We start from the raw sequence: 24,522 nt of genomic DNA, 5'->3' as shown, positions 1-24,522 counted from the left end.
TGAATAAGGAGCTAATCATTATTTGTAAATTAGCTTAAGCTCGTTCAGATTGAACAGATGTTATTTGCTTTCCTCTAAACCATTTCATTGTAGCTGTGGGTATGGGCTTAGGCTCATTGTCATGCTGGAAGGTAAACCTTTACCCCATCTCAAGTCTTTGCAACCTCCAACAGTTTTTTGTTTTTTTTTCCAGTAGTGCATTGTATAAAGCTGCATCTATCTACCAGCTTCCCTGTCCTTGCTAAGGAATGCCATTCCCGATGCTGCCACCATGTTCCTCTGTGGGGATGGTGGGTTCAGCGTGATGTGGTGTTTTAGTTTCGCTTCACATGTGGCATTTTTTGCATGTTTGCTAACAATTTATTTTTGTTCAATCTGACCAGAGCACCTATCCAGTTTGTGGCAAACTCCAAACAAGACATCTCATAGCTTTCTTCCTGCCACTCTTTCATAAAGGCCAGATTTGTTAAGTGTATGACATATAGTGGCCCTGTCAACATATAATATCCCCAGAGCTCATTTTGACTGCTTCAATGATTAATGCTTCTTGCACAGCCATTCAGTTTAGGTGGACAGCCATGTCTTGGTAGGTTTTAAGCTGTTCTCCTGCTTTATTTTTTGGATAGATCATGTTTTCTTCTCGAACTTCATTTATGATTTTTCTGCAACAGGTTTTCAGTCATGTGTGTCTTAGAAAACAAACAAAGAAAACTTTGACCTATCGCCCTATAAATGTTTTTTTAGGCATTTGCCTCTTACAGCCTGATAAAAATCCTTCATGGCTCACTGGAAACAAACAAAGTGGTATGAGCAGTGGCATGTGAAACATAAAAATAGCCCAACTTGCAGGGAGGGTCTCCTATCAAAACAACTCTGTGAACCAACCCAGTGTAAAGCCTGCAAGGCAGAAAATGGACAGCAGCCAAAGAGCTCAACAACAAAAACAGATGTAAAGCAGGTCTTTTTGGACAGACTCAAGTACTCCTAAATATCTTTAAAAACACAATATTAGCATGTCTCGAGGCAGCTTTGTCTTCACATCGATGGCTTTGCGTTCTCTTGAACTTGACAAGGACATGCTGGAGAGGCACAAGTACAAGGCACAGATTGCCACCCATCACTTCAGCAGCTTTATGCTGAAGAAGGAGGCATTGGACAGCACACAAAGGAGGTCCACCATTACCCGGCGACCAGCTGTCTGTCAAGATGTGGTCATCCACAATGCTTTATATACAGGAGATGTGGAGGCTTTAAAGCGTTTCTTTCCAAGAGGATCCATGGCGAACCTTGTCATAGAGCCACAGGGAGGGGAGATGCGTTGGGTGGCCCAGGGAAGAGGTAAGAAACATTTGCCTCCAGTTAGATTGATATGACATGACAAAACCATAACTGATAGCTATTCGTTTTCCAGATAATAGCATTCAAAAATGTTGAAATTCTACTCATTATTTGAGCATTTGAACTGACTTTGGTCTACAACATGAAGATAGCCATCCTGACGCTTGTATTGAAACACACACTCATGCTATATTTATAGAAACAAGCCACAAGGCATTATTTATAAACGCAATAATGTTCAACACAAAGTCAGACTCAGCAGTTGTTTTAAATGTCTGCATGTGACACTAGATAATACAATACTTTCATACTACTTAAAAATAGTCTAAGGCATCTTGTTTTTCCATTTTTAAAGTCACATCATGCATGGACTCTAGTGGGTTAATTGAAATAAAGCTGCTTACACAAAATCCATTGGCAATGTCATTGGCTCTCATGCCATTGCATGGCTGAGGTTCACCAGGTCAACCACAGTGTCATGTAACACCTCCCTGAAATAGTCCTGTCTGCACAAACAACCCACATTAGTGCGCTTTACACTAGAAACCAGGCAACTGGCATATGAATACAGAAACATAATTAAGTGGGACATGGCTTATGTGGCACCCAAAATGAAGTGGAAAAAGCCAAAGAAGTATCGTGAAGACGTTATTACCACTGCGAAGGCCACAGGGTGCACCCTCCAGTTCTGGAATTTTCTGCTTGTGGGTGATGCACTGACCATCCTCAGCATTGTGGACGACGATGAGTACAGCTACCTCATTGATGCAATTTATGACACCAGCAATTTAGAAGAGTGGAAGAACTTCAGATTTAACTACAGAGGCCTCAGTAGGTTTTTAAACTCAGTCTTTTATTTTAAGTTCAATCAGAAAGATTTGGCGTCACTGTGATGTGTGCTGCTTTCTAACAATGCTCCTAACTAAAACTCTGAGATAACCTCATGCCCATTATGCTCCTGCTGACAGGACTGTGGTCTCTGACTTATGAGCAAGAGCTGACAACACCACTTCACATCACAGCAGGTAGAGGATTTGCAGACTGCCTGAGCCTCCTGCTTCATCGTGGGGCAAATGTAGACCTGGCTCCGGGAGGCCACACGGCCCTGCACGAGGCCTGTGAAAGCTGCCAGCCAGAGTGCGCCAAATTGCTGCTGATCCATGGAGCGAATGCAAATGCTGTCTCAGAGGATGGGCTTATGCCTCTGCATGTTTGCACGAGTCCTGAATCCCTTGGGTAAGTATGAATGAGTATAATGAAAAAGCATAATGAAATCCTACTTAGCCAATACTTCATGTGTTGAGAGATTGTTTATCTTGCTAGATAGTTGGAGTAACTAATTAGCATTTTAAAATATCACCAATAAATTATTTTTCAGATTTTTTCAGAACGCAAATAATAAATACTTTTTTATGTGAATTTACATCCTGTACAGTTTACCTGAAAATCAAACAAATCTGTTACTGGAAAATGTAATGCATAAAAAAGCTGCAAAAATCTAGACTTCAAAAGAAAGTACAACTTTAAACTATTCTGTTGCACAACCTTTGGGTTCAGTTTCAACATTCAGTCATCTTGAGTTAACACCTGACAATAGATGTTGGTAACTTGATGAATCTAAAATAAAGATCAGATGTCCTAGAAGGATTTTCCTGGCGATTACTAGTTTACATCCTTTAGCCAAAGTAAGAGTTTGCCCAAAGGGTTTCAAAGGATCAAAAATGATCTGGACATTTCTTCAAAATAAATGAAAAGAAAAGGCAGGAGCTGGCTGTGGAGGCTGCCAAGAGGCCAACAGCAACTCCTACGCAGCTGGAGAAATTTCTTGAAAATACTGTCAAAGAAAAAAATAGCCGGGCTTGGTGAAACTGTCCCAAATCGTGGTGGGAGCATGTGGTATAGCCTGATGAAACCACGGTAAAACCTCTGGGGTGCAATTCCAGCATGTTTGTTTGATAAAAGCAACAATAAGCAATGCAAAGAATACCATACCCACAGTTGAACATTGCATTGGCAGCATCATACAGTTAGATCATATTTCCTCAGATGCAGCTTTTTTTTGTCAAGGTAGATTAAATTAGAAAATCTGTCACCCATCAGTTTTGAACCAAAATCTTCAGGCCTCCGCTAAAGGCCAAGCTGAACATAAGGAGGGGTTTCATTTTTTTCAGCCTCACAGTAAGTCCAAGAATAAATCCAAATTAATTTTCTTCTAGTGGAGTCATTCCTTTTTTAAAGTGTTCAAACAGCCAAGATAGAATCGAGAAAAAAAATCAAACAGAAATTAAGGAAATCACATGAAGAGGGTTGTAAAAAGAGATGTCCTTTAAATCTAGAGAACTTTTACTAAGCAGGGTGGCAACATTATCATCCAGTCAAGGTGTTGCATGCTCATCTAACTTGTAAGATTGTTCACTGAGGTACTAGTTTGAAGCAAGGCTCAGGTTATTACAGCTTTATATTTTTTTTACTTATGAAATTAACTTATTGAAACCCAATAGAAACATAACAGATGGTTTTGATGAAGGGCCACTTAGGCTCATCTGCAGTAATAGGACTATTAGTGTATTTCAGATAATTTTAAAGAAAGTTTAAAATCCAGTGGTCCAATTTATCCTGATTTCTGTTATTCTGCCGGCAGATGTGCCAAGTATCTCCTTCAGTATGGTGCCACAATTAACAGTTGCACTCTAGATGAAGATGATGCTCCATTACACGTTGCAGCCAGGAACGGCTTGCAAGACCACGTCGAGCTCTACCTGCGCCATGGAGCATCGGTGGACAACAAGAACAATGAGGGTCTCACACCCCTGAATGCAGCTTGTGCGCACCCTCAGGAGATGAAGGACTTCGGACGTTACTTGAAGGTGTGCCAGATGCTGCTGGATGCGGGTGCTGACGTCCGCACTAAAGATCAGGACAGACACACTCCTTTACATATGGCCTGTAAGAATGCAAATGCAGATGTAGTGGATCTACTGCTTGCAAAGGGGGCCTGTGTTAACATTATGAACTATGGTGGGGAAGCTCCCATGCATAACATCCTGAAGGTGGTGTGCTTCAAGGTCTCCCATCATCCTGAGAGGATTGTCCGTGCTCTCCTCAACAATGGCTCTATTCGTTTCTGGCCTGGTGCTCTCCCTATGGTATGAAGCAGTTACAAGCATTTGAATTAAAATATAATTTAAAAGTTCATTTATTTCAGTAGTTTCATTCAAAAATTAAAGGTCATATATTATAGAGATTAATGTGATTATCTAGTCAAAGTACTTATTTCTGTTTTGATGATAATTGTTTACAGCTGATAAAATCCAGAAATCAGTTTTTAGAACATTTAAATATTATATGAGACCAATTTAAAAGAAGATTTCAACCACAAAAACAAAGTCTTGTTTTATGGCTATGTTATGACCAGTCATGGACTGCTGATTTAACAGTTGTCAGTCATTGGCTCCCTGCACAAGAAGTTAAAGGCCACTGCAAAAGAAGATAGCTTTCCTCAGAGTGCTGAGCAGAACTTGTTACCATCCCACACTATCAAAAGTACCCGAATCTGAAATGCCCAACTGAATATTGAGTGCATATACTGTCCAGTACAAGGACGTTTCAGTGGACTGTCCTTTTTGTATTAAATATCCCTTTCTTAGTCGCCTTTTGTAATGTTAAATTTTTCAGAATTCTGGGTTTTCTTTAGCTGTAAGTCACAATCAATGACATTTTAACAGACATCAGTGGTTAATGTACTTAGCTTGATATTTACAATAATATTCTAATTTATTGAGATGCACCAGTAAAACAACAAAAGTATTACTGAGCACTGCAGTCCAGATTGGTCTTATAGTAAAAGTCATTTTGCACAAATAACCAATACACACATGTAATACCTATACTGGGACTTTTGAAAGTACTACTGCAGTGCATCACAAGAGCACATTCAAATCATCACTATTTCATGCCACAACCCAAAGTGTGGCACTCTCTGCGGGAAACAGACTACAACTATCAGTGAACCCACGTGCACTAGACAAAATGCCTGGTTCCTAATTAGGCAAGTGTTAATAGGAGATTAATTAGCACTAATTGCATAATTTCCAGTTAAACCCCTGGAGGGAAGACCAATCTGTTCATTTCACAAGTGTTTAATTACTTTATTTCTTCAGTTCTACAGTCACAGCTCTCGCTGATGAACTTAAATCATTGCACAAATCCTATTGCTTTGCTTTTAGCTGTATTGTGGACTTTTTTTTAGGTTTTGAAGCACTGCTCAGAATCTCCCCACACCATTGAGGTTCTCCTGAATGCCTACAGCCACCTGAAAGTCACAGACACATGGGTTGAGTCTGTGCCTGAAGACGCATATAAGGCAAGTCGCTTAAATTATTTATTCAAGGAATAAATAACTTAGTAGCACAAAATTTAGTGTTTTTTTTTACACTGTATAATCCCCGTTTAATGCTTGCACACCCAAATTTAAGCATCTGATAATGATTTAAAGCATGACCAAAAATATTCTTCTCAAAGCATTTTGATATATATATATATATATATATATATATGTATATGTATATATATATGTATATATAGATATACATATATATATATATATATGTATATCTATATATATAGATATACAGGGGTTGGACAATAAAACTGAAACACCTGGTTTTAGACCATAATAATTTATTAGTATGGTGTAGGGTCTCCTTTTGCGGTCAATACAGCATCAATTTGTCCTGGGAATGACATATACAAGTCCTGCACAGTGGTCAGAGGGATTTTAAGCCATTCTTCTTGCAGGATAGTGGCCAGGTCACTACGTTTTACTGGTGGAGGAAAACGTTTCCTGACTCGCTCCTCCAAAACACCCCAAAGTGGCTCAATAATATTTAGATCTGGTGACTGTGCAGGCCATGGTAGATGTTCAACTTCACTTTCATGTTCATCAAACCAATCTTTGGGGCTTCTCCACACCATAACTCTCCTGGATGTGGGGAAAACAGTAAAGGTGGACTCATCAGAGAACAATACATGTTTCACATTGTCCACAGCCCAAGATTTGCGCACCTTGCACCATTGAAACCAACGTTTGGCATTGGCATGAGTGACCAAAGGTTTGGCTATAGCAGCCCGGCCGTGTATATTGACCCTGTGGAGCTCCCGATGTACAGTTCTGGTGGAAACAGGAGAGTTGAGGTGCACATTTAATTCTGCCGTGATTTGGGCAGCAAATCAATCCGGGTTAGCACCCGAACATCCCTTTCAGACAGCTTCCTCTTGCGTCCACAGTTAATCCTGTTGGATGTGGTTCATTCTTCTTGGTGGTATGCTGACATTACCGTGGATACGGTGGCTCTTTATACATCACAAAGACTTGCTGTCTTGGTCACAGATGCGCCAGCAAGACGTGCACCAACAGTTTGTCCTCTTTTGAACTTTGGTATGTCACCCATAACGTTGTGTGCATTTCAATATTTTGAGCCAAACTGTGCTCTTACCCTGCTAATTGAACCTTCACACTCTGCTCTTACTGGTGCAATGTGCAATCAATGAAGACTGGCTACCAGGCTGGTCCAATTTAGCCATGAAACCTCCCACACTAAAATGACAGGTGTTTCAGTTTCATTGTCCAACCCCTGTATATGTGTACAGTACAGACTAAAAGTTTGGACACACCTTCTCATTCAAAGAGTTATGTTTATTTTCATGACTATGAATATTGTAGCTTCACACTGAAGGCATCAAGACTATGAATTAACACATGTGGAATTATATACTGAACAAAAAAGTGTGAAACAACTGAAAATATGTCTTATATTCTAGGTTCTTCAAAGTAGCCACCTATTGCTTTGATTACTGCTCCGCACACTCTTGGCATTCTGTTGATGAGTTTCAAGAGGTAATCACCTGAAATGGTTTTCACTTCACATGTGTGCCCTGTCAGGTTTAATAAGTTGGATTTCAAGCCTTATAAATGGAGTTGGGACCATCAGTTGTGTTGTGCAGGAGGTGGATACAGTACACAGCTGGTAGTCCTACTGAATAGACTGTTAGAATCTGTATTATGGCAAGAAAAAAGCAGCTAAGTAAAGAAAAACGAGTGGCCATCATTACTTTAAGAAATGAAGGTCAGTCAGTCCGAACAATTGGGAAAACTTTGAAAGTGTCCCCAAGTGCAGTTGCAAAAGCCATCAAGCGCTACAAAGAAACTGGCTCACACGAAGACCACCCCAGGAAAGGAAGACCAAGAGTCACCTCTGCTGCGGATGATAAGTTCATCCGAGTCACCAGCCTCAGAAATCGCAGGTTAACAGCAGCTCAGATTAGAGAACAGGTCAATGCCGCACAGAGTTCTAACAGCAGACACATCTCTAGAACAACTGTTAAGAGGAGACTGTGTGAATCAGGCCTTTGTGGTAAAATAGCTGCTAGGAAACCACTGCTGAGGACAGACAACAAGCAGAAGAGACTTGTTTGGGCTAAAGGACACAAGGAATGGACATTAGACCAGTGGAAATCTATGCTTTGGTCTGATGAGTCCAAGTTTGAGATCTTTGGTTCCAACCACCGTGTCTTTGTGTGGCGCAGAAGAGGTGAACGGATGGACTCTACATGCCTGGTTCCCACTGTGAAGCATGGAGGAGGAGGTGTGATGGTGTGGGGGTGCTTTGCTGGTGACACTGTTGGGGATTTATTCAAAATTGAAGGCATACTGAACCAGCATGGCTACCACAGCATCTTGCAGCGGCAGGCTATTCCATCCGGTTTGCGTTTAGTTGGACCATCATTTATTTTTCAACAACACAATGACCCCAAACACACCTCCAGGCTGTGTAAGGGCTATTTGACCAAGAAGGAGAGTGATGGGGTGCTGCGCCAGATGACCTGGCCTCCACAGTCACCGGACCTGAACCCAATCGAGATGGTTTGGGGTGAGCTGGACCGCAGAGTGAAGGCAAAAGGGCCAACAAGTGCTAATCATCTCTGGGAACTCCTTCAAGACTTGTAGCACTTGATGGTTTTTGCGACTGCACTTGGGAACACTTTCGGACTGACTGACAGGGCACACCTATGAAGTGAAAACCATTTCAGGTGACTACCTCTTGAAGCTCATCAACCGAATGCCAAGAGTGTGTGGAGCAGTAATCAAAGCAATAGGTGGCTACTTTGAAGAACCTAGAATATAAGACATATTCTCAGTTGTTTCACACTTTGTTGTTCAGAATATAGTTCCACATGTGTGTGTATATATATATATATATATATATATATATATATATATATATATAATTAATTCAATCCAAATATAGAGTTTGAAGTTAATTGTACTGTATATACTCTATAGCTTATTATTGAAAAATTACAATTCTTAGATTTTGGGTGATGATATTTAGTTTATCATGTTTTCATACAACCTTAATTTGAAGTTGGACATTCAGAAAATAAACGTAGCCATTGTAATTTGTTTTAATCTGTGTTTTCATACATCTAGGAGCACAAAGACTTCTTTGAGTCCATCTTCTCCTTAGCAATGACTCCTCGTTCCCTGCAGCACTTGGCGCGGTGCAAACTGAGGAGCTTCATGGAGGGCCGAGTACACAAAGTGGTCCCAAAGCTTGATCTGCCCACCTTCATTAAAGACTACCTGCTCCTGGAGTGTAGAGGATATGTACACTGAACGCATGTTGTTGTGTTATTGTGAGTCCACTTGTGGGTGCAGCTAGTTGGTTTTCTGTTTAAATTTTAAATAACGTTTTATTGACTCGTGACTAGTTAATAATAAGGGCTTGTTCTGGAGGAAGCAGCTGCTGCTTGTTTTTTGCAATCACTTTAGATCCAGATCAACTGCTTCAGCACACTGATTGCTATTTTTAGACCACAAGAGGGAGCTATAGACTAGAACTAATCAAGCAGGAGATGGATTTGTGATTATTTGTTAATTGACATATATATATATATATATATATATACATTTTTGCATTTACAGCTAAAAAAAAAAAATAATATTTGCATAATTACTGTTTCTGACAGAAATGTTGTGATTGGGGAACTTCTGTCAAAATTAGGTTCCAGATAATAAAATTATTCCATAATGACCAATGAAACTGCCCATTTGATTGAAGTAATATATTTGTATATGCTATCCAATTTTTTTGTTGTGTGTTATTGTGTTTTTCCTGCCTTAACATTGTCTTCGTGTTAATGGTCATTTTCTCTGAGGCAAAATAATATTTTTGCAAAAGAATTAAACAAATTTTTAGGTTTAGAAAATATTATGCTAACTGCAAAAGAACATCAAATACGCATTATTACTTTGCATTATTACTATTTCTGAAGCTGAGTGCATTACTTATTGTTTTCATGCTCTTTGTTATCTTTGTTAGCACTTGGCTCGCTCGATCGGTCGGTCGGACAACCGACCGATCGAGCGAGCCAAGTGCTAACAAAGATAACAAAGAGCATGAAAACAATAAGTAATGCACTCAGCTGTAATGGCTTCTATGCACGCTTATTGCACAAGACTCCACTGCAGAAGAAAAAGCTTTCTGAAGCTTATTTAAAGTTTGTGTGACAAAATTTAGACAAGCTACTCAAACACTGGCAGAATACCATCTGGTCAGATAAGTCCAAAGCTAAGTTCTTTGGATGGCATTGCATACACCATGTTTGGAGGAAAAACGGTTCTGCACATCCACTTATGATCACAATCCCAAAAGTGAAGCTTTCAGATCGGAACATCATGATATGGGCTGTCTTACAGCATATGGTGCTGACATACAGGTCCTTCTCAAAATATTAGCATATTGTGATAAAGTTCATTATTTTCCATAATGTCATGATGAAAATTTAACAATCATATATTTTAGATTCATTGCACACTAACTGAAATATTTCAGGTATTTTATTGTCTTAATACGGATGATTTTGGCATACAGCTCATGAAAACCCAAAATTCCTATCTCACAAAATTAGCATATCATTAAAAGGGTCTCTAAACGAGCTATGAACCTAATCATCTGAATCAACGAGTTAACTCTAAACACCTGCAAAAGATTCCTGAGGCCTTTAAAACTCCCAGCCTGGTTCATCACTCAAAACCCCAATCATGGGTAAGACTGCCGACCTGACTGCTGTCCAGAAGGCCACTATTGACACCCTCAAGCAAGAGGGTAAGACACAGAAATAAATTTCTGAACAAATAGGCTGTTCCCAGAGTGCTGTATCAAGGCACCTCAGTGGGAAGTCTGTGGGAAGGAAAAAGTGTGGCAAAAAACGCTGCACAACGAGAAGAGGTGACCGGACCCTGAGGAAGATTGTGGAGAATGGCCAATTCCAGACCTTGGGGGACCTGCGGAAGCAGTGGACTGAGTCTGGAGTAGAAACATCCAGAGCCACCGTGCACAGGCGTGTGCAGGAAATGGGCAACAGGTGCCGCATTCCCCAGGTCAAGCCACTTTTGAACCAGAAACAGCGGCAGAAGCGCCTGACCTGGGCTACAGAGAAGCAGCACTGGACTGTTGCTCAGTGGTCCAAAGTACTTTTTTCGGATGAAAGCAAATTCTGCATGTCATTCGGAAATCAAGGTGCCAGAGTCTGGAGGAAGATTGGGGAGAAGGAAATGCCAAAATGCCAGAAGTCCAGTGTCAAGTACCCACAGTCAGTGATGGTCTGGGGTGCCGTGTCAGCTGCTGGTGTTGGTCCACTGTGTTTTATCAAGGGCAGGGTCAATGCAGCTAGCTATCAGGAGATTTTGGAGCACTTCATGCTTCCATCTGCTGAAAAGCTTTATGGAGATGAAGATTTCATTTTTCAGCACGACCTGGCACCTGCTCACAGTGCCAAAACCACTGGTAAATGATTTACTGACCATGGTATCAATGTGCTCAATTGGCCTGCCAACTCTCCTGACCTGAACCCCATCGAGAATCTGTGGGATATTGTGAAGAGAAGGTTGAGAGACTCAAGACCCAACACTCTGGATGAGCTAAAGGCCGCTATCGAAGCATCCTGGGCCTCCATAAGACCTCATCAGTGCCACAGGCTGATTGCCTCCATGCCACGCCGCATTGAAGCAGTCATTTCTGCAAAAGGATTCCCGACCAAGTATTGAGTGCATAACTGTACATGATTATTTGAAGGTTGACGTTTTTTGTATTAAAAACACTTTTCTTTTATTGGTCGGATGAAATATGCTAATTTTGTGAGATAGGAATTTTGGGTTTTCATGAGCTGTATGCCAAAATCATCCGTATTAAGACAATAAAAGACCTGAAATATTTCACTTAGTGTGCAATGAATCTAAAATATATGAATGTTAAATTTTCATCATGACATTATGGAAAATAATGAACTTTATCACAATATGCTAATATTTTGAGAAGGACCTGTACTTTATTTAAATGAATCAAGGATGAATGGACAAATATACCAGGATATTCTTTAAAACAATCTGAAGATAAAACAGGCGTGGATGTCAGAACAATACAATTATCCCAAACACAGAGTGAAGGAAACGTTTCATCGGTTTCAGAGAAAGAAAGTGAAATTGTTAGAATGGCCCAGTCAATTGCCTGACTTATATCTAACTAAAAATCTATGGAAAGATTTTCAATTATTCCTTTTCAAAAGTTCAAAAAGTTATTTCAATGTTCAGAGAGCATAGAAATAAGCCCTAGAACTTTTAATGTTTTAAGACAATTTGTGATGAGAAATTGGTCTAAACCACAACTGAGTGATAAATGTGACTGGTTTCTCCATACAGGAGACATTTTTTGTTTTTCTTACTAAGAAACACTTTCCCACAAAGTATTTAATACATTTCTGAAGGTGTGTTCAATGCTTATTTCTCGTGTCATTTATTTGTTGACTAATTTGCTTCAATTCCTTTGTAAATTTAGATTACTTGTTTTGTTGCTAACATGTGGTATGGATTTTTTGTCAGAACTGAAATATTAAAAATAAATGCACTGAGAAAAAAGTTGATGTGTTCAATACTTATTTTACCTGCTGGATATACATCACAGAGTGTGAACAGATGCAGAACTTTTTAATCACTGTCTGACATTAATTCAGTAATTCAGAGTAAATTTTCCCTTTTTTTGGTCAGTTAGGAGTACCAAAACTATTTATGTTTGCTGAATGCCAGAATAAGAAAGATAGATTTAGTGACTTTTTAAAGCTTTCTTCAAATTCTGAAATTTTATTACATTTCCTTGATAGAACTGCCTTTAAACTGTATGACTTGAGGCAAAGATTGTGGGTATCTTTCCACAAGCATCTCACAATAGCCATGTTTGTTTGTGCTGACACACCTCTTTTCAGATCTGCCCACAACCTTTCAATGGGACTGGGCTTTGTAATAGCCACTCGAAAACATTGACTTTGTTGCACTGAAGCCAGTTAACGAATTTGGTGGTATGTTTATAGTTTCTGACCATTTAAAAAAACTAATTTTGGCCCAAACCTTTAAATTCCTGACTGATGTATTGCAATTTTACTTTAATACATAAAGTTCATGATATTCTTACCCGTATGATGCCATCTATTTTTGTGAAGTGTATTAATCCTTCCTGCAGCAAAACACCCACACCACATGATGCTGACACCACTGTGCTTCTCAGTAGGGATGATGTTCCCAGGTTTGCAGGTTTCCCACTTCTTCCTCCAGACGTAACAATAACCAATATGGCCAGACACTTAAATTATTGTTTTATTTCTGAGTTGCCGTTTATGTTGATTTTGGACCCATGGCTTCTTCCACTCTTAGTGGCCTTTCAGACAGATATTTAACTTGTTTTACTGTGGTTATTGACACATTTTTACCCTCAGCCAGCATGTTCACAATGCCTTTGATTTTGTTCTGGGTTTGATATGCATATATCACACCAAAACACATTCATCTCTGGGACACGATACCTTGGACATTCCCGTATTCCCGTAAACTTGCATATAACTGTTTGAACAGGTGAACTTGGCACCATCAGGCATCTTGTAATTGTATCCACAAATGAACAAGAATAATAGAGGTCCACAATTCTCTTCCTGAGATCTTGCCATGAGTGTGTTTGAGGTGTTGCCTAAAATTACATTCACGTGTTGGCCTCTAAGTTACTCAAATGTTGTGATTTAACAATGAAACATTTAATTAGAATTGTACCCAGCAATTAGATCATCATTTGGGCTTTACCAAATTGATTGAAGGAATCCTAATCTTAGTGTATGCACACTTCTGATGTTAAAGACAGCAAGAACAACTTATCAAAAATAATGTTTCTCTCATAAGTCTGGCATTTTGCAAAATTAAATCATTTTGCTAATTCTAACTGGCCTAAAACAGAGTTTAATCTGAATATAAATAAGTAAAAATTAATTTAAAAGTGATTAGGAGGGGTTTTTCCAAAGGTTTTCCAAACCGGATGATAACAAGCAGTTATAGAATTTCCCTTTCATTTTCAATAATTTTATTGAAATAAATATTCCTATTAAGCCATTTTTGACCATAAATAATATTTTGATGTCTCCTTATTTAATAAAAATTGGAAGTGGTTATTTAAATAAAATAAAATAAAAAAAAGTCGCTCATTTTTGTGCACATTAGATTAGTTATAGCAAAATAACCAGAGGGAAAAAAATAAAGATAAGGTGCTTCGCAAATGGTTTCAGTAGATCAAGGAGAGGTACTGCTGAAGTCACTTGCAATTATAAGAATTAGCCTGGCCTGGCCCTTAGTAGCTAATCAGAGTCGGTGCTGATATGTTTATGTCCTTATGCAATCAGACGACCAGTTGGAGAGCCCGGGTACCCAGGACTCAATAGGGCTAATCATCATCAGCTTCCATTGCCATTTAAAGCGTGAGATGATCTGCGATTGAACCCGTGCTTAAAGCAAAGACAAGAGGGATTTTTTTTTCTTTCATCCGTATTGTGTATCTCTTTTGGGGACGAATGACTCCAGAAACACCAGAAAAGCGCAAATGAAAATGTCTACATTGTTTAGTTTTTGAAAAGAACATTAAAGTTCTCATCATATTCACTTCAAATAACCCTGGTTTGACTTTGGCCAGTGTGCCCCCGCGTCCACGCCGCAGTTGACCTCGCATAAGTGTCTTTTATATTGATCTAATTCCGCACAGAGCATCTCTCTCCGGGGAACAATTGTTGCAGCGGCACTTCTTTCTCTCTTGAAGCCGAGCACATTGTTTTTTTTTAAGAGAAACATCTGCCTCTCCACCCTACTGCCTCTCGATGCCCCAATCTTCCCAACAAAAAGCCCGCGTTGTTTTTACGCTGTCCCTTGCATCCAGAGTAATTACTTATCATCAATCAAAATTAATAATAGCTGATTGGGTTGGTGTGGTCAACGATTATAGAAGGGGAAGGGCTGGAGCAGTCTCTCACACCGTTTCGCAGTCAATGGTGAACCTGGCAAATAAAGAAGAAGAAAAAAAGTGGTGTGGTGGTGGTTGGGGGGGGGTGGGGGGGGGGGGCCCAAAGGGGGTGCGGCTCGTCTATTTGGTCTCCACTGGGAAACTACCGCTTCTCTAGACGGCCAAAAAGTCAGAGGCTGAATAAGGAAATGAAGCGTAATTTGAGGAAGATGGATGAGTCCCCAGGGAAACACCCCCCAACCCCCCTTTTCATTCCTCTTGTATTGCAGATGATAACCAATGCGCTCTCGTCCCCTCTTTCTGCGCGCACTCACACGGTGCGCATCGGAGAGGGCTTGGGAAGGAGGAGTCGCAGAGAGGAGGGGGACAGGGTAGATAGAAAGATAGAGAGAGCGTGTGTTTATGTCTCAGTGTGTAACGAATAAGAGGGTGGAAAGGTGGCGCCTCGGCCCCGGCTGACAGACGGGTAAAACCAGCGCAGAGATCAGGAGAAACAGGGATGATAACACACCAGCAGAGGATCTACTTTCACTTCACTCTGTGTTTAGACTGAAAGTTTTGCCCGTCGCGGAGGAGAGGACATTTACTGTCAAGTTCCCCCCCTTAACAAAGAAAAAAAAAAAAAAGATGCAGAGACCGGGCGGCCAAGGGACGGCGTTTTCCATCGACTCCTTGATTGGAACCCCTCAGCCCAGACCGGGACACCTTCTTTACACGGGCTACCCCATGTTCATGCCCTACAGACCTCTGGTTATCCCGCAAGCTTTATCCCACTCCCCTCTCTCCTCTGGCATACCTCCCCTTGCGCCGCTGGCTTCCTTCGCGGGACGGCTCACCAACACTTTCTGCGCCAGCTTGGGACAGGGGGTTCCGTCGATGGTGGCACTCACCACGACCATGCCGAGCTTCTCGGACCCTCCTGACAGCTTCTACCCGCCGCAGGAGCTGCCCGGTCCGCGTTTAAGCGCAGCAGAACCCGGATCGAGGAGGCAGGAAAGTCCGCACTCTGACGAGCTGCACAGCAGGGACAAGGGTTCCGAGCTGCTGAACTTTTCTGAAACTTTTCAAACAATATCAGGTGAGCTGGAACCTTGTTTTTCATCGTATGCCATCGTGTTTAAAACCAGTCTGCGTAAAACTTACCAATGTGCGTAAAACGCGACGAAGAAACAATAATGAGTTAATCTGAACATATAAATGCACACATAAAACTCTTACATTCATTTATTTTTTTTGTTAAAGATCTGGGTCAAATCTCTGTCTGAACTTCCTATAGGGATAATTCTGATCATTGTATGCGCAATAAAACGTGAAACTAAAAATAAATAAAAACAAATACATATGCAATTACATGTTAATTAGGCACATTATAAACATATTTTAGGCCATTTTCGAAGAGGCAAAATGTTATTCATTGGATGAACTCACGTGGAATTTTGCATTTTTATGTTTTAATTATCTCTGAAATGAACCAAACTAAAATTAACAAATCAATTTTAATCTGCCAGTGTCATTGGAGTATTAATATTTTTAATTATTATTTTTTATGTAACTGGGTATGAATTGGACCGATTTGTCTCAAAATCTGCATTGAAGTGGCATTTACTGTGAATTGGCCCTAGACACAAATGAACTGAATTGAAATGAATTAAACTAGACAGTTGTACTGATTCAGTATTGGTTTAATTTTCTTTTTTACTTTATTGATTGTAGAAAGTAACAATATTCATATCGTGTAGCGAGAGACAGCAAAAGTATTAAACAATAATAAAAAAGTTATAACGACAGAAAAAAGAAAGAACCTTCACACATGGGCAACTCTGTTATTGCAGAAGAAGTTTTCATGTTTTTTTTAGTGCTGCATAGATGTGTGGATGGTGGCTACACATATACAAACAGAGACAACTGGAACATATGTCCAAAATAATTACTGATAAAGGAGAATAAAAGCAGGATTAATAACAGATTAGCACTCCTAATAGCAATAAATTCCAATTCCTATTTTAAACGGTTTCATTTTGCAGTTTTATGGCTTTATTACCTACAAATCAAAAACAAGCTGATTCAACTTGTAACTAGGAACTTTATAAATATTAATATTTTTGTTTGTTTTGTTTCTATTTCAGGTGAGACCAAACTGTACAGTTCAGACGAAGAGAAGCTGGACCTAAAATCAGCGGACGCAGCTTGCAGCGACAGGGAGGACAGCTCCGCGGACAGCGAGAACGAAAGTTTTTCGGACGGGAACAACTGCGGCGGCCTGTCCCAGAAGGGCAAGCTGAAAGGCGGCTCGCAGGAGGCGTCCCTCCCGAGCGGCGGCTCGGCGGGGAAGAGCCGCAGGAGACGAACAGCTTTCACCAGCGAGCAGCTGCTGGAACTGGAAAAGGAGTTTCACTGTAAAAAGTACCTCTCTCTGACCGAGCGCTCGCAGATCGCACATGCGCTCAAGCTGAGCGAGGTGCAAGTGAAGATCTGGTTTCAGAACCGAAGGGCCAAGTGGAAACGGATCAAGGCCGGCAACGTCAACAACCGCTCGGGAGAGCCGGTGAGGAACCCCAAAATCGTCGTTCCCATCCCGGTGCACGTCAACAGGTTCGCCGTGAGGAGTCAGCATCAACAGATAGAGCAAGGAACCAGACCGTGAACTCTTGTCTTCTCTCAGCATTCACTTGTGATCATAACAGACTCTTTGAGTGACTATGTTGCGCTGATTTGTTTGAACGCATGAAGAAGAAAAAGGATGATTCAGTTATTTTGTCTGAGAGGAGAGGCTGGGGTGAGGGTCTGCCCTCAATCAGATAAATGGTACATTTTTATTTATTGTCATGTGAATATGTAAATAGAAAAAGGGTACAAACTGGCTCTAAGAGATGTGATTGTAAATATTTTCTAAGTATTTATATGTAGGGCCCGAAACGTTCTGTTGATTCTGTGCATGTCCTCATTTGGTGGGAAAAAGAAAATCCCGGATATTTTTGTTTTTTTTTTGTTTTGTGTTTCGTACAATTTGCTGACCACATTTGCATGTTTAACCGGAGACGTTTTAGATCCTTTTGGCAGGTGCAGGAAACACCTTGGAGATTTATTGGTGGGGACAACAAAAAAAAAAAAAAAACATTGTTAAGGAGGAAATAATAATAATAATAATAATAAATAATAAGGGACAACTGTAAAGTATAATTGATCTAATAAATTGCTTTATACAAATTACTGGAATCCAGATTGAATCACTTTTATCTACAAAATAGATTTACGATGTGAGCTATTTACTTTATGGTTAAAAAAGTTATTTAAAAAATTTAAATGTGGCCTGCAATGTATAGGTAAACAAAACGACTGCCAAAAGAATTATTCCTATGATTATTACTATCAATTATTATATATTTTTTGCGAAATTGCTACTTAGTTTCCTGGTTGTCCAAATGGTCTCAAATCTGATTTTGTATTCTACACAGACTTAAGCATGACAGGCTTAAAAGCACAGATTTTTCAATGTTTGTTTTTTGCAAAAATCACATAGTAAATTTTTAATCTTCTACAAATTCAAATGATTTTTTTTTGTGAGGCATAATCACCTGAAAGGTAGATGAGTGTCTTTTTAAACAGCTGCAGTGATTGATTTCTCTGTAGGAGGCCATGTTGGTGGACTGATGGATCCTCAATAGGGAAGAACGCATCCAGCACACTGATGAACTTCTCCATCAGTTACAGATGCACACACAGCAACAGCACCTATATCTAAATTTAAAGCAATGTTTGTTGTAGAATGTCTCCAAAAGTGAATTTTAAGCACAACAAGAGGTTCAAATTGCCATTTAAATCCCATTGTGAACACAAATTTGTTATTTTAAGATGATGCCTCATTTTTAATGCAGCTGTTTCATAAAGATTTGATTTGCACTGAGATGTTCAGATGTGAAGGTGCTTATCAGAATACACAAATGTAGAGGAAAAAATGCATGGAGTTTTAAGTACCACAAAAGATCTTGTATTGCATTAAAATAAACAAGAAAAGAAAACCTTTAAACATAAGACCTATGCCTGTCATTGTGGTATAATGGTTACATTTTTCCTCTACATGTTTCAAAACATGGAGGAAAAGGTTTTAGCAACAATCTGTTGCTAAAAACATGTGACCATACCTTATTACAGGAAGTGGAAAAAATAGCTGTTTACCAAAACTTCGAGTTTATCTGACATTTTTCCAGAAAAGTCTCAGGTTGCAGCAGTCCAAAAAATTAAAGCATTTTCTAACTTTTCACTGCGCCGTTCTAAGTATGATCACGAGGCAGTTTTTAAAAAATGTTTTATCAAAGATAATTTTAAAGGTATTGTCTCCGTTTTAAATGAGTAAGGAATGCATATTTCCTGTTCCAGCCTCATGAGGCTGGCCATCCTAAAATATAACGTGAACTCAGAGCATAAACAGGCCTTCCATGAACTGGGTAAAGCTTATTTCACCGTCCACCTCATACATCAAGACTGTGACACTTGGATGGGGATTCAAGGAGTGATGAGCGAGTGGGAAGTTTTATTATGGTACAAGGGCTGACTAATATAGACGATCAATTCCACGACAATGTGCCAGAGTGCAGCTGCTATTTCAGTTGCCATGAGCTGCATGCTGGAGGTGATGATGAGGAGCAGCAAGAAAGCTCACCCTTTGACTTCAGGTTGGTCATTATCAAGGTCCTGTGAGGAAAAGAGGCTGCGTTTAAAAGTTTCTTTGCTCCTCCCTGTTAAATTAATTATGTTGATACTTTTAGAGTTGTAATAAGCTATTCATTTAAAGCTGGAGAAGGGGCTACTTGAATCTCAAATTGAAATATCATCTCCTTCCTCATGTAACTATTTCCTCATCCCCACCTGCAGAGAGAGTGAGAGGACGGCAAAGGACCTCATTACTGGCCGGCGGAGTTGGCGTTGAGTGCTCGATGTCGACAGGAGGCCTGACTTCTTAAGAGGGTCCAGGCGGTTGTGGATACAGTGATGTATGGGCAGATGCATCAAATCGCACAAGATAAACAAGCGATGAGTTTCATCAGGGCCATCATAGCTTTAATTTGGCTGCCTAATGAGTCAGATCTAGTGGCGGAGATAAGAGTTGTCAGAGGCCTGGCTCTAATGAATTTCTTGCCACTTGTAATCAAGGTTGCCTGTCTGAGGGGGGATGATTAATGGAACCCTGGAGGATTCCCTCGGCCCTCAGCCTTCATTACATCTAATGCATTCTCAGGCAAATTAACAGCAAAATACGGGCAAAAGCCAACAGGAAAAGAGTGGAAAATGAAAAAAGAAAGGGAGAATGGAAGGAAGGTGGTAAGAGCTGGGTGTTTTTATAAGACAAAGGAGTTTAACAGGGATGTGATGAGGAAGATAGCGAGGGGAAGAAGTCAGGTTGGCAGAGATGGACTGAAATGTGCAAATGAGTGAGATTGTATCCAGATTAGTAAAGAGGCATGGGTTAAAATGAGTCAGAAAGGGCAGAGTCTAACATAAATGCAGTAGCCAGACATTATAAAGCTGACACTGATAATTGCAAAAGTATTAAAACCTGCCAGCTTAGTTGCCCAAAAACCACTTAACATTCCCAGGAATGGTTGATAAATGTAGAGAATGCAAACAACAGCACTGTGAAACATATTTCACTTCTTACAGATTTCTATCCTCTTTGTTTTTTGTCGCACTTAAATGTTTTAGATCATCAAATTCTATCAGCCAAAAAAAAAGAGTAAATAGTATGATTACTGTCAGAGCTTTACAATCAAGAAATCACTTAAATAAAACCTCCCCGAAAACATGAAGAAAAGACTTTAAAAAGCAACACACCATTCCCCAGATTAAACAAATTCAACTGCAGATAATAAACAAATTGACATCAAAAAAGCATTTCTTATGTTTTGTTACACTTTGTGACTCCAGCGAATCACTGTGAGAGCCACATGTGGAGAAAACAGAACAGAGGTGAACCTTCACAGGAGTCATCAGTTTGCCAAAAAAGTGCATTGATGACTCATTTAGAAGGTCACAAAAGAACCCAGAACAACATCTTAAGCACTACAGGCCGCACTTGCCTCAGTTAAGTCAAGATTCAACAATAAGAAAAGCTACAGGGATTAATAATGACATAATGACATGGGAGAGTTCCAAGGTCAAAACCCTGTAGCATAAAACCTATTCTAAAATGCAATTTATTTAAAAGATTTATTATGGGCGCACTAATTAACTATCAAACTATTTATACTAAATGCAAAACAGGGAAAACAATCAAACTTGATAAAAAAAAAAATGGCTTGTGTTGCTTTTGAGTGGTCGTCTTAACTGGAAACGGGTCCCCTAATCACATTCTGCTACAACCTTGGGCCGGCTCTGGATGGACAGAGGTCCAAGTCTGCAAGGATCAAGAAGAGAATATGAGCTTTTTTCTAGTTGTGTTCTGTTTGTTCCAAAGCTCATGAAACAATGCAATGCAGCAGCTGACCTTTAATTCAGCAGCGAGGTAAAAGTTTTTTTTTTAGGAATCTAAATAAATCAACAACAAATACCATGTCTTTAAAGTAGTTTTTCCTTTTTTTGTTTGTAAAACAACACTTTCAAAAAAATTTGGAGTGTCATTGTTCTGTTTGGCATCTAAACCAGACATCCAGATTTAAACCTTGGCCTAACCCCGATCTTTGGATGTCCATTTATCTGTAGGTTCTCTAGTACCCATAACCTCAAATGACCAATGAGTTGGTCAAAAACTCAAGTTCTGACAAAAGAAATCATCTAAATTAACAGTGAACTAATTTTAAAAATATAAATTAGGATCTAAGGAGGAATAAAGTTCAGACATACTCAAGCTTCTTTTATCCATACCTATCCAAAACTGGAAAATGCTCATATTAAATTACAGACTTATACAGGCAGCATAGAAAGTCGAGGTTAATGTGGCAAACAAAAAGCAACAGTAAAATATTTACAAACATGTACGAACAGCCAAGGTTGAAAACCTTCTTGATGCAACATGGACTGAGCATGTCATTAACAGGCTGTTAAAGTGGCCAGTTGCAAAGCAGCTTGGAGGTGTTATGGAAATATGGATTTAATGTTTGCAAATATGGTCTCATCAGGTCTTTGTGTACCCATCCATCAGCCTCAGACCCACCTCTGCAATCTCTGAGGCAATTTGTCTGAGAAGAGGTGGGCGGCAGAGAGCCCTCCTCACTGTTTAGCGGGGCCCTGATGAAATATCAAAACACACAGCAGCACGAGTGAGAGCGTGCTCCAGACTCGCCACGACAAATAGAAGTAGTAAGAGTCTGTCATGATAGGAGGCATGGTCAAAAATGAGTTTACAAACATTTCACAAAGCTTGAATTATGCAAACGGTAAATGTGGGCAAGACCTTTAAATGTGGACCTTTTAGGACTTTCATTTTTAAATCCTAACTATCATAAAATTAATAGCATATAAATAATAATTAACTCTTGATTTTGTTCAGTTGTGACAGCCACACATACAAGTGTTTAAGTTTTTATTTAGCCTAAAAACAGTTGTTTCTACTTAACAATTTATGCATAATTAGAACTCTTATATAACGTTACCAAATGATGTTCTCATTGACTATATGGAAAAGTAAATTTATTTATTTGAGTGAAACAAACACAACCAGAATTAAAGACAGAGAGAAAACCAATGAACTTGTTACAGTCTGTTGTTTAATTGTACATTATGTGTCATTAGTATAGCTAATTAGAAACGGTCAGTGCTAAACGTGGGAGAAGAGCAAAGAACTTTCAGACAAATACAGGTGGATTTAAAAAAATCTATTACATTTTAAAACTGGAACTCATATTTTATAAATTCATTATACAGTGTAATAAAGCTCAGTTTCTCACAAAGTCAGACAATATAAGACTAATAATTTATATTTATTTTATATTAGCCTAGGGAAGTAAGTCCATGTCCTGCACAATTTATACACTGTACTTGATGGGGGCACCTTTTGCATGAATGACTGCATCAATGCGGTGTGGCATGGAGGCAATCACCCTGTGACTCTTCCGAGGTGTTAAGGAACCTCAGGTTGCTAATAGTGACCTTCAGCTTGTCTGCATTGCTGGATCTGGTGTCTCTTGTATTCTCCTCTTGGCGATATTCTAGATGAGATTATCTGTTGAATTTAGGTGAGTCCCTGTGACGAACTGATGGTATGTCCAGGGTGTACCCCACCTCTCACCCAATGACTGCTGCAGATAGGCACCAAGCACCCTGAGACAAGTATGTATAGACAATGTGTAAATAGATGGATTTAGGTCTGACCAGTCTGCTGTTCTGACAAGCACAGTGATACAATGGTCATCAAAGAAAGTTTTAGCACTTTTGGCAGTGTGGGAAGGTACTGTAAAATGAATTCAGCATTCCCATAGAGCTTGTTAGCATAGAGAAGCATGAAGTGCTCTGACATTCCCTGGTAGATGGCTGTGCTAATTTTGGATCAACACAGTGGACCAACACCAGCATGGTTTCCCCAATCATTACTTATCATGAAAACTTAACACGGGACCTAAAGCAACTTGGATTCTGTGCCTCTCTTCTTTTCCTCCAGATTCTGGGACTTAAAATCAAATGTAAAACTTACTTTAATCTATAAAGAAGACTCTGGAACAGTAAGTAACAGTCCAGTTCTTTTTTCCTTAGCATCTAAGATACCTCTGACATTGTCTCCGGTTCAAGAGTGGCTCAGTACAAGGAATGAAACAATTGCAGTACATGTCCTGGATACGTCTGTGTGTGGTGGCTCTTATAACACCGACTCCAGCCACGGTCATTAGCATGCCAAACTCCCTCAAACTCTTAAATAGGCTTTTTTTCACTGTCCTCTCAAGGCTGCAGTTACCTGTTTGCATGTGTTACTTTTTTGACCAGACTTTTTCCTTCAACTGTACTTTTTATTGATATGCTTGGATACAGCCCTCTGTTGACAGTTAGCTTCTTTAGCAATGACCTTTAGTAGCTCACCATCTCTGTGGACTGTCTGCAGGACTACTGTCAAATCAGTAGGCTTCCCAATGATTGTGTAGGCCACAGCTTTTCTGTATTAAAAACCTCTATGGTTCTATGTAATATTCAAATTTTTCTGAGACATTACAGTTTAGGTTTTTATTAGCTCTAAGCTGAAATCATCAAAATGAACAGAAATAAACAGTTGAAGTATAGCAATTAGTGTGTACTTTATCAGTATAATATATACATTTCCTTTTTTTATATCACATTACTTAAGCAAATAAACTTTTCTGTTACATTCTAATTTACTTAGATGCACCTGTACAATTTAATCTTTAACTGAGTCTAAAGATGCTGATTGAGGAAATGTAGGCAGGACTCCATGGTGTCAGGCTAGCATCGAGGCAGGAAGAGGCTAAACTAAAGAGACGAGCAGGTGATAAAAGGCAAACAAAGCCGATCAACAGAGAGAGGAAGAGGATGAAGATGTGATGAGATTAGCAGGAAATAAGGAGTGGATTAGTGGGAGCTCGACTTCCCTGAACACTGGGATCTTTGGGTTTTCCCTAAGGTGTTATGGTGCCTGACACTAAGCTTGGCTCTTTATCTTAATCCCCTTTCAGCAACTCTTGGGTGTCCAACAGGAAGGAAGTGTGGAGGTTACATTATGTGGCCTAAGACAGGCTTGGGTCAGCTGTTTCACACATGAAGTGTGACCAAATAACATATAGGAGAAAGACATGAAATAGGAGATATTAACACATTTACTGTATATATAAGTCTCACATTATGTCTAGGTTGTCTGCAAGTA

General features: G+C 39.6%; 2 protein-coding genes across 3 annotated transcripts; both read left to right on the top strand.

The window, feature by feature from the left end:
* The first annotated feature begins 890 nt into the window (after positions 1-890).
* Positions 891-9,440, top strand: asb10 (ankyrin repeat and SOCS box containing 10). Of its 2 annotated transcripts, none has more exons than XM_047368946.1 (5): positions 891-1,338; positions 2,307-2,574; positions 3,980-4,484; positions 5,588-5,701; positions 8,828-9,440. In XM_047368946.1, exons 1-5 carry the CDS (start codon positions 1,014-1,016, stop codon positions 9,011-9,013), a joined length of 1,398 nt encoding a protein of 465 aa, XP_047224902.1. In that variant the 5' UTR covers positions 891-1,013; the 3' UTR covers positions 9,014-9,440. The 2 variants fall into 2 exon arrangements, with proteins under 2 accessions (XP_047224902.1, XP_047224903.1); XM_047368947.1 differs by lacking the exon at positions 891-1,338 and adding an exon at positions 1,885-2,169.
* Positions 9,441-15,114: 5,674 nt separating this feature from the next.
* On the top strand, positions 15,115-17,930 carry gbx1 (gastrulation brain homeobox 1). Its single transcript, XM_047368901.1, has 2 exons — positions 15,115-15,801; positions 16,850-17,930. Exons 1-2 carry the CDS (start codon positions 15,351-15,353, stop codon positions 17,365-17,367), a joined length of 969 nt encoding a protein of 322 aa, XP_047224857.1. The 5' UTR covers positions 15,115-15,350; the 3' UTR covers positions 17,368-17,930.
* The last annotated feature ends 6,592 nt before the right edge of the window (positions 17,931-24,522 follow it).

This window comes from Girardinichthys multiradiatus, chromosome 6, assembly GCF_021462225.1.
Source record: "Girardinichthys multiradiatus isolate DD_20200921_A chromosome 6, DD_fGirMul_XY1, whole genome shotgun sequence".
In the NCBI taxonomy this organism is placed as follows: Eukaryota; Metazoa; Chordata; class Actinopteri; order Cyprinodontiformes; family Goodeidae; genus Girardinichthys; species Girardinichthys multiradiatus.
Note: the sequence above shows the minus strand (reverse complement) of the source record. Positions and strands in the feature narration are given on the sequence as shown.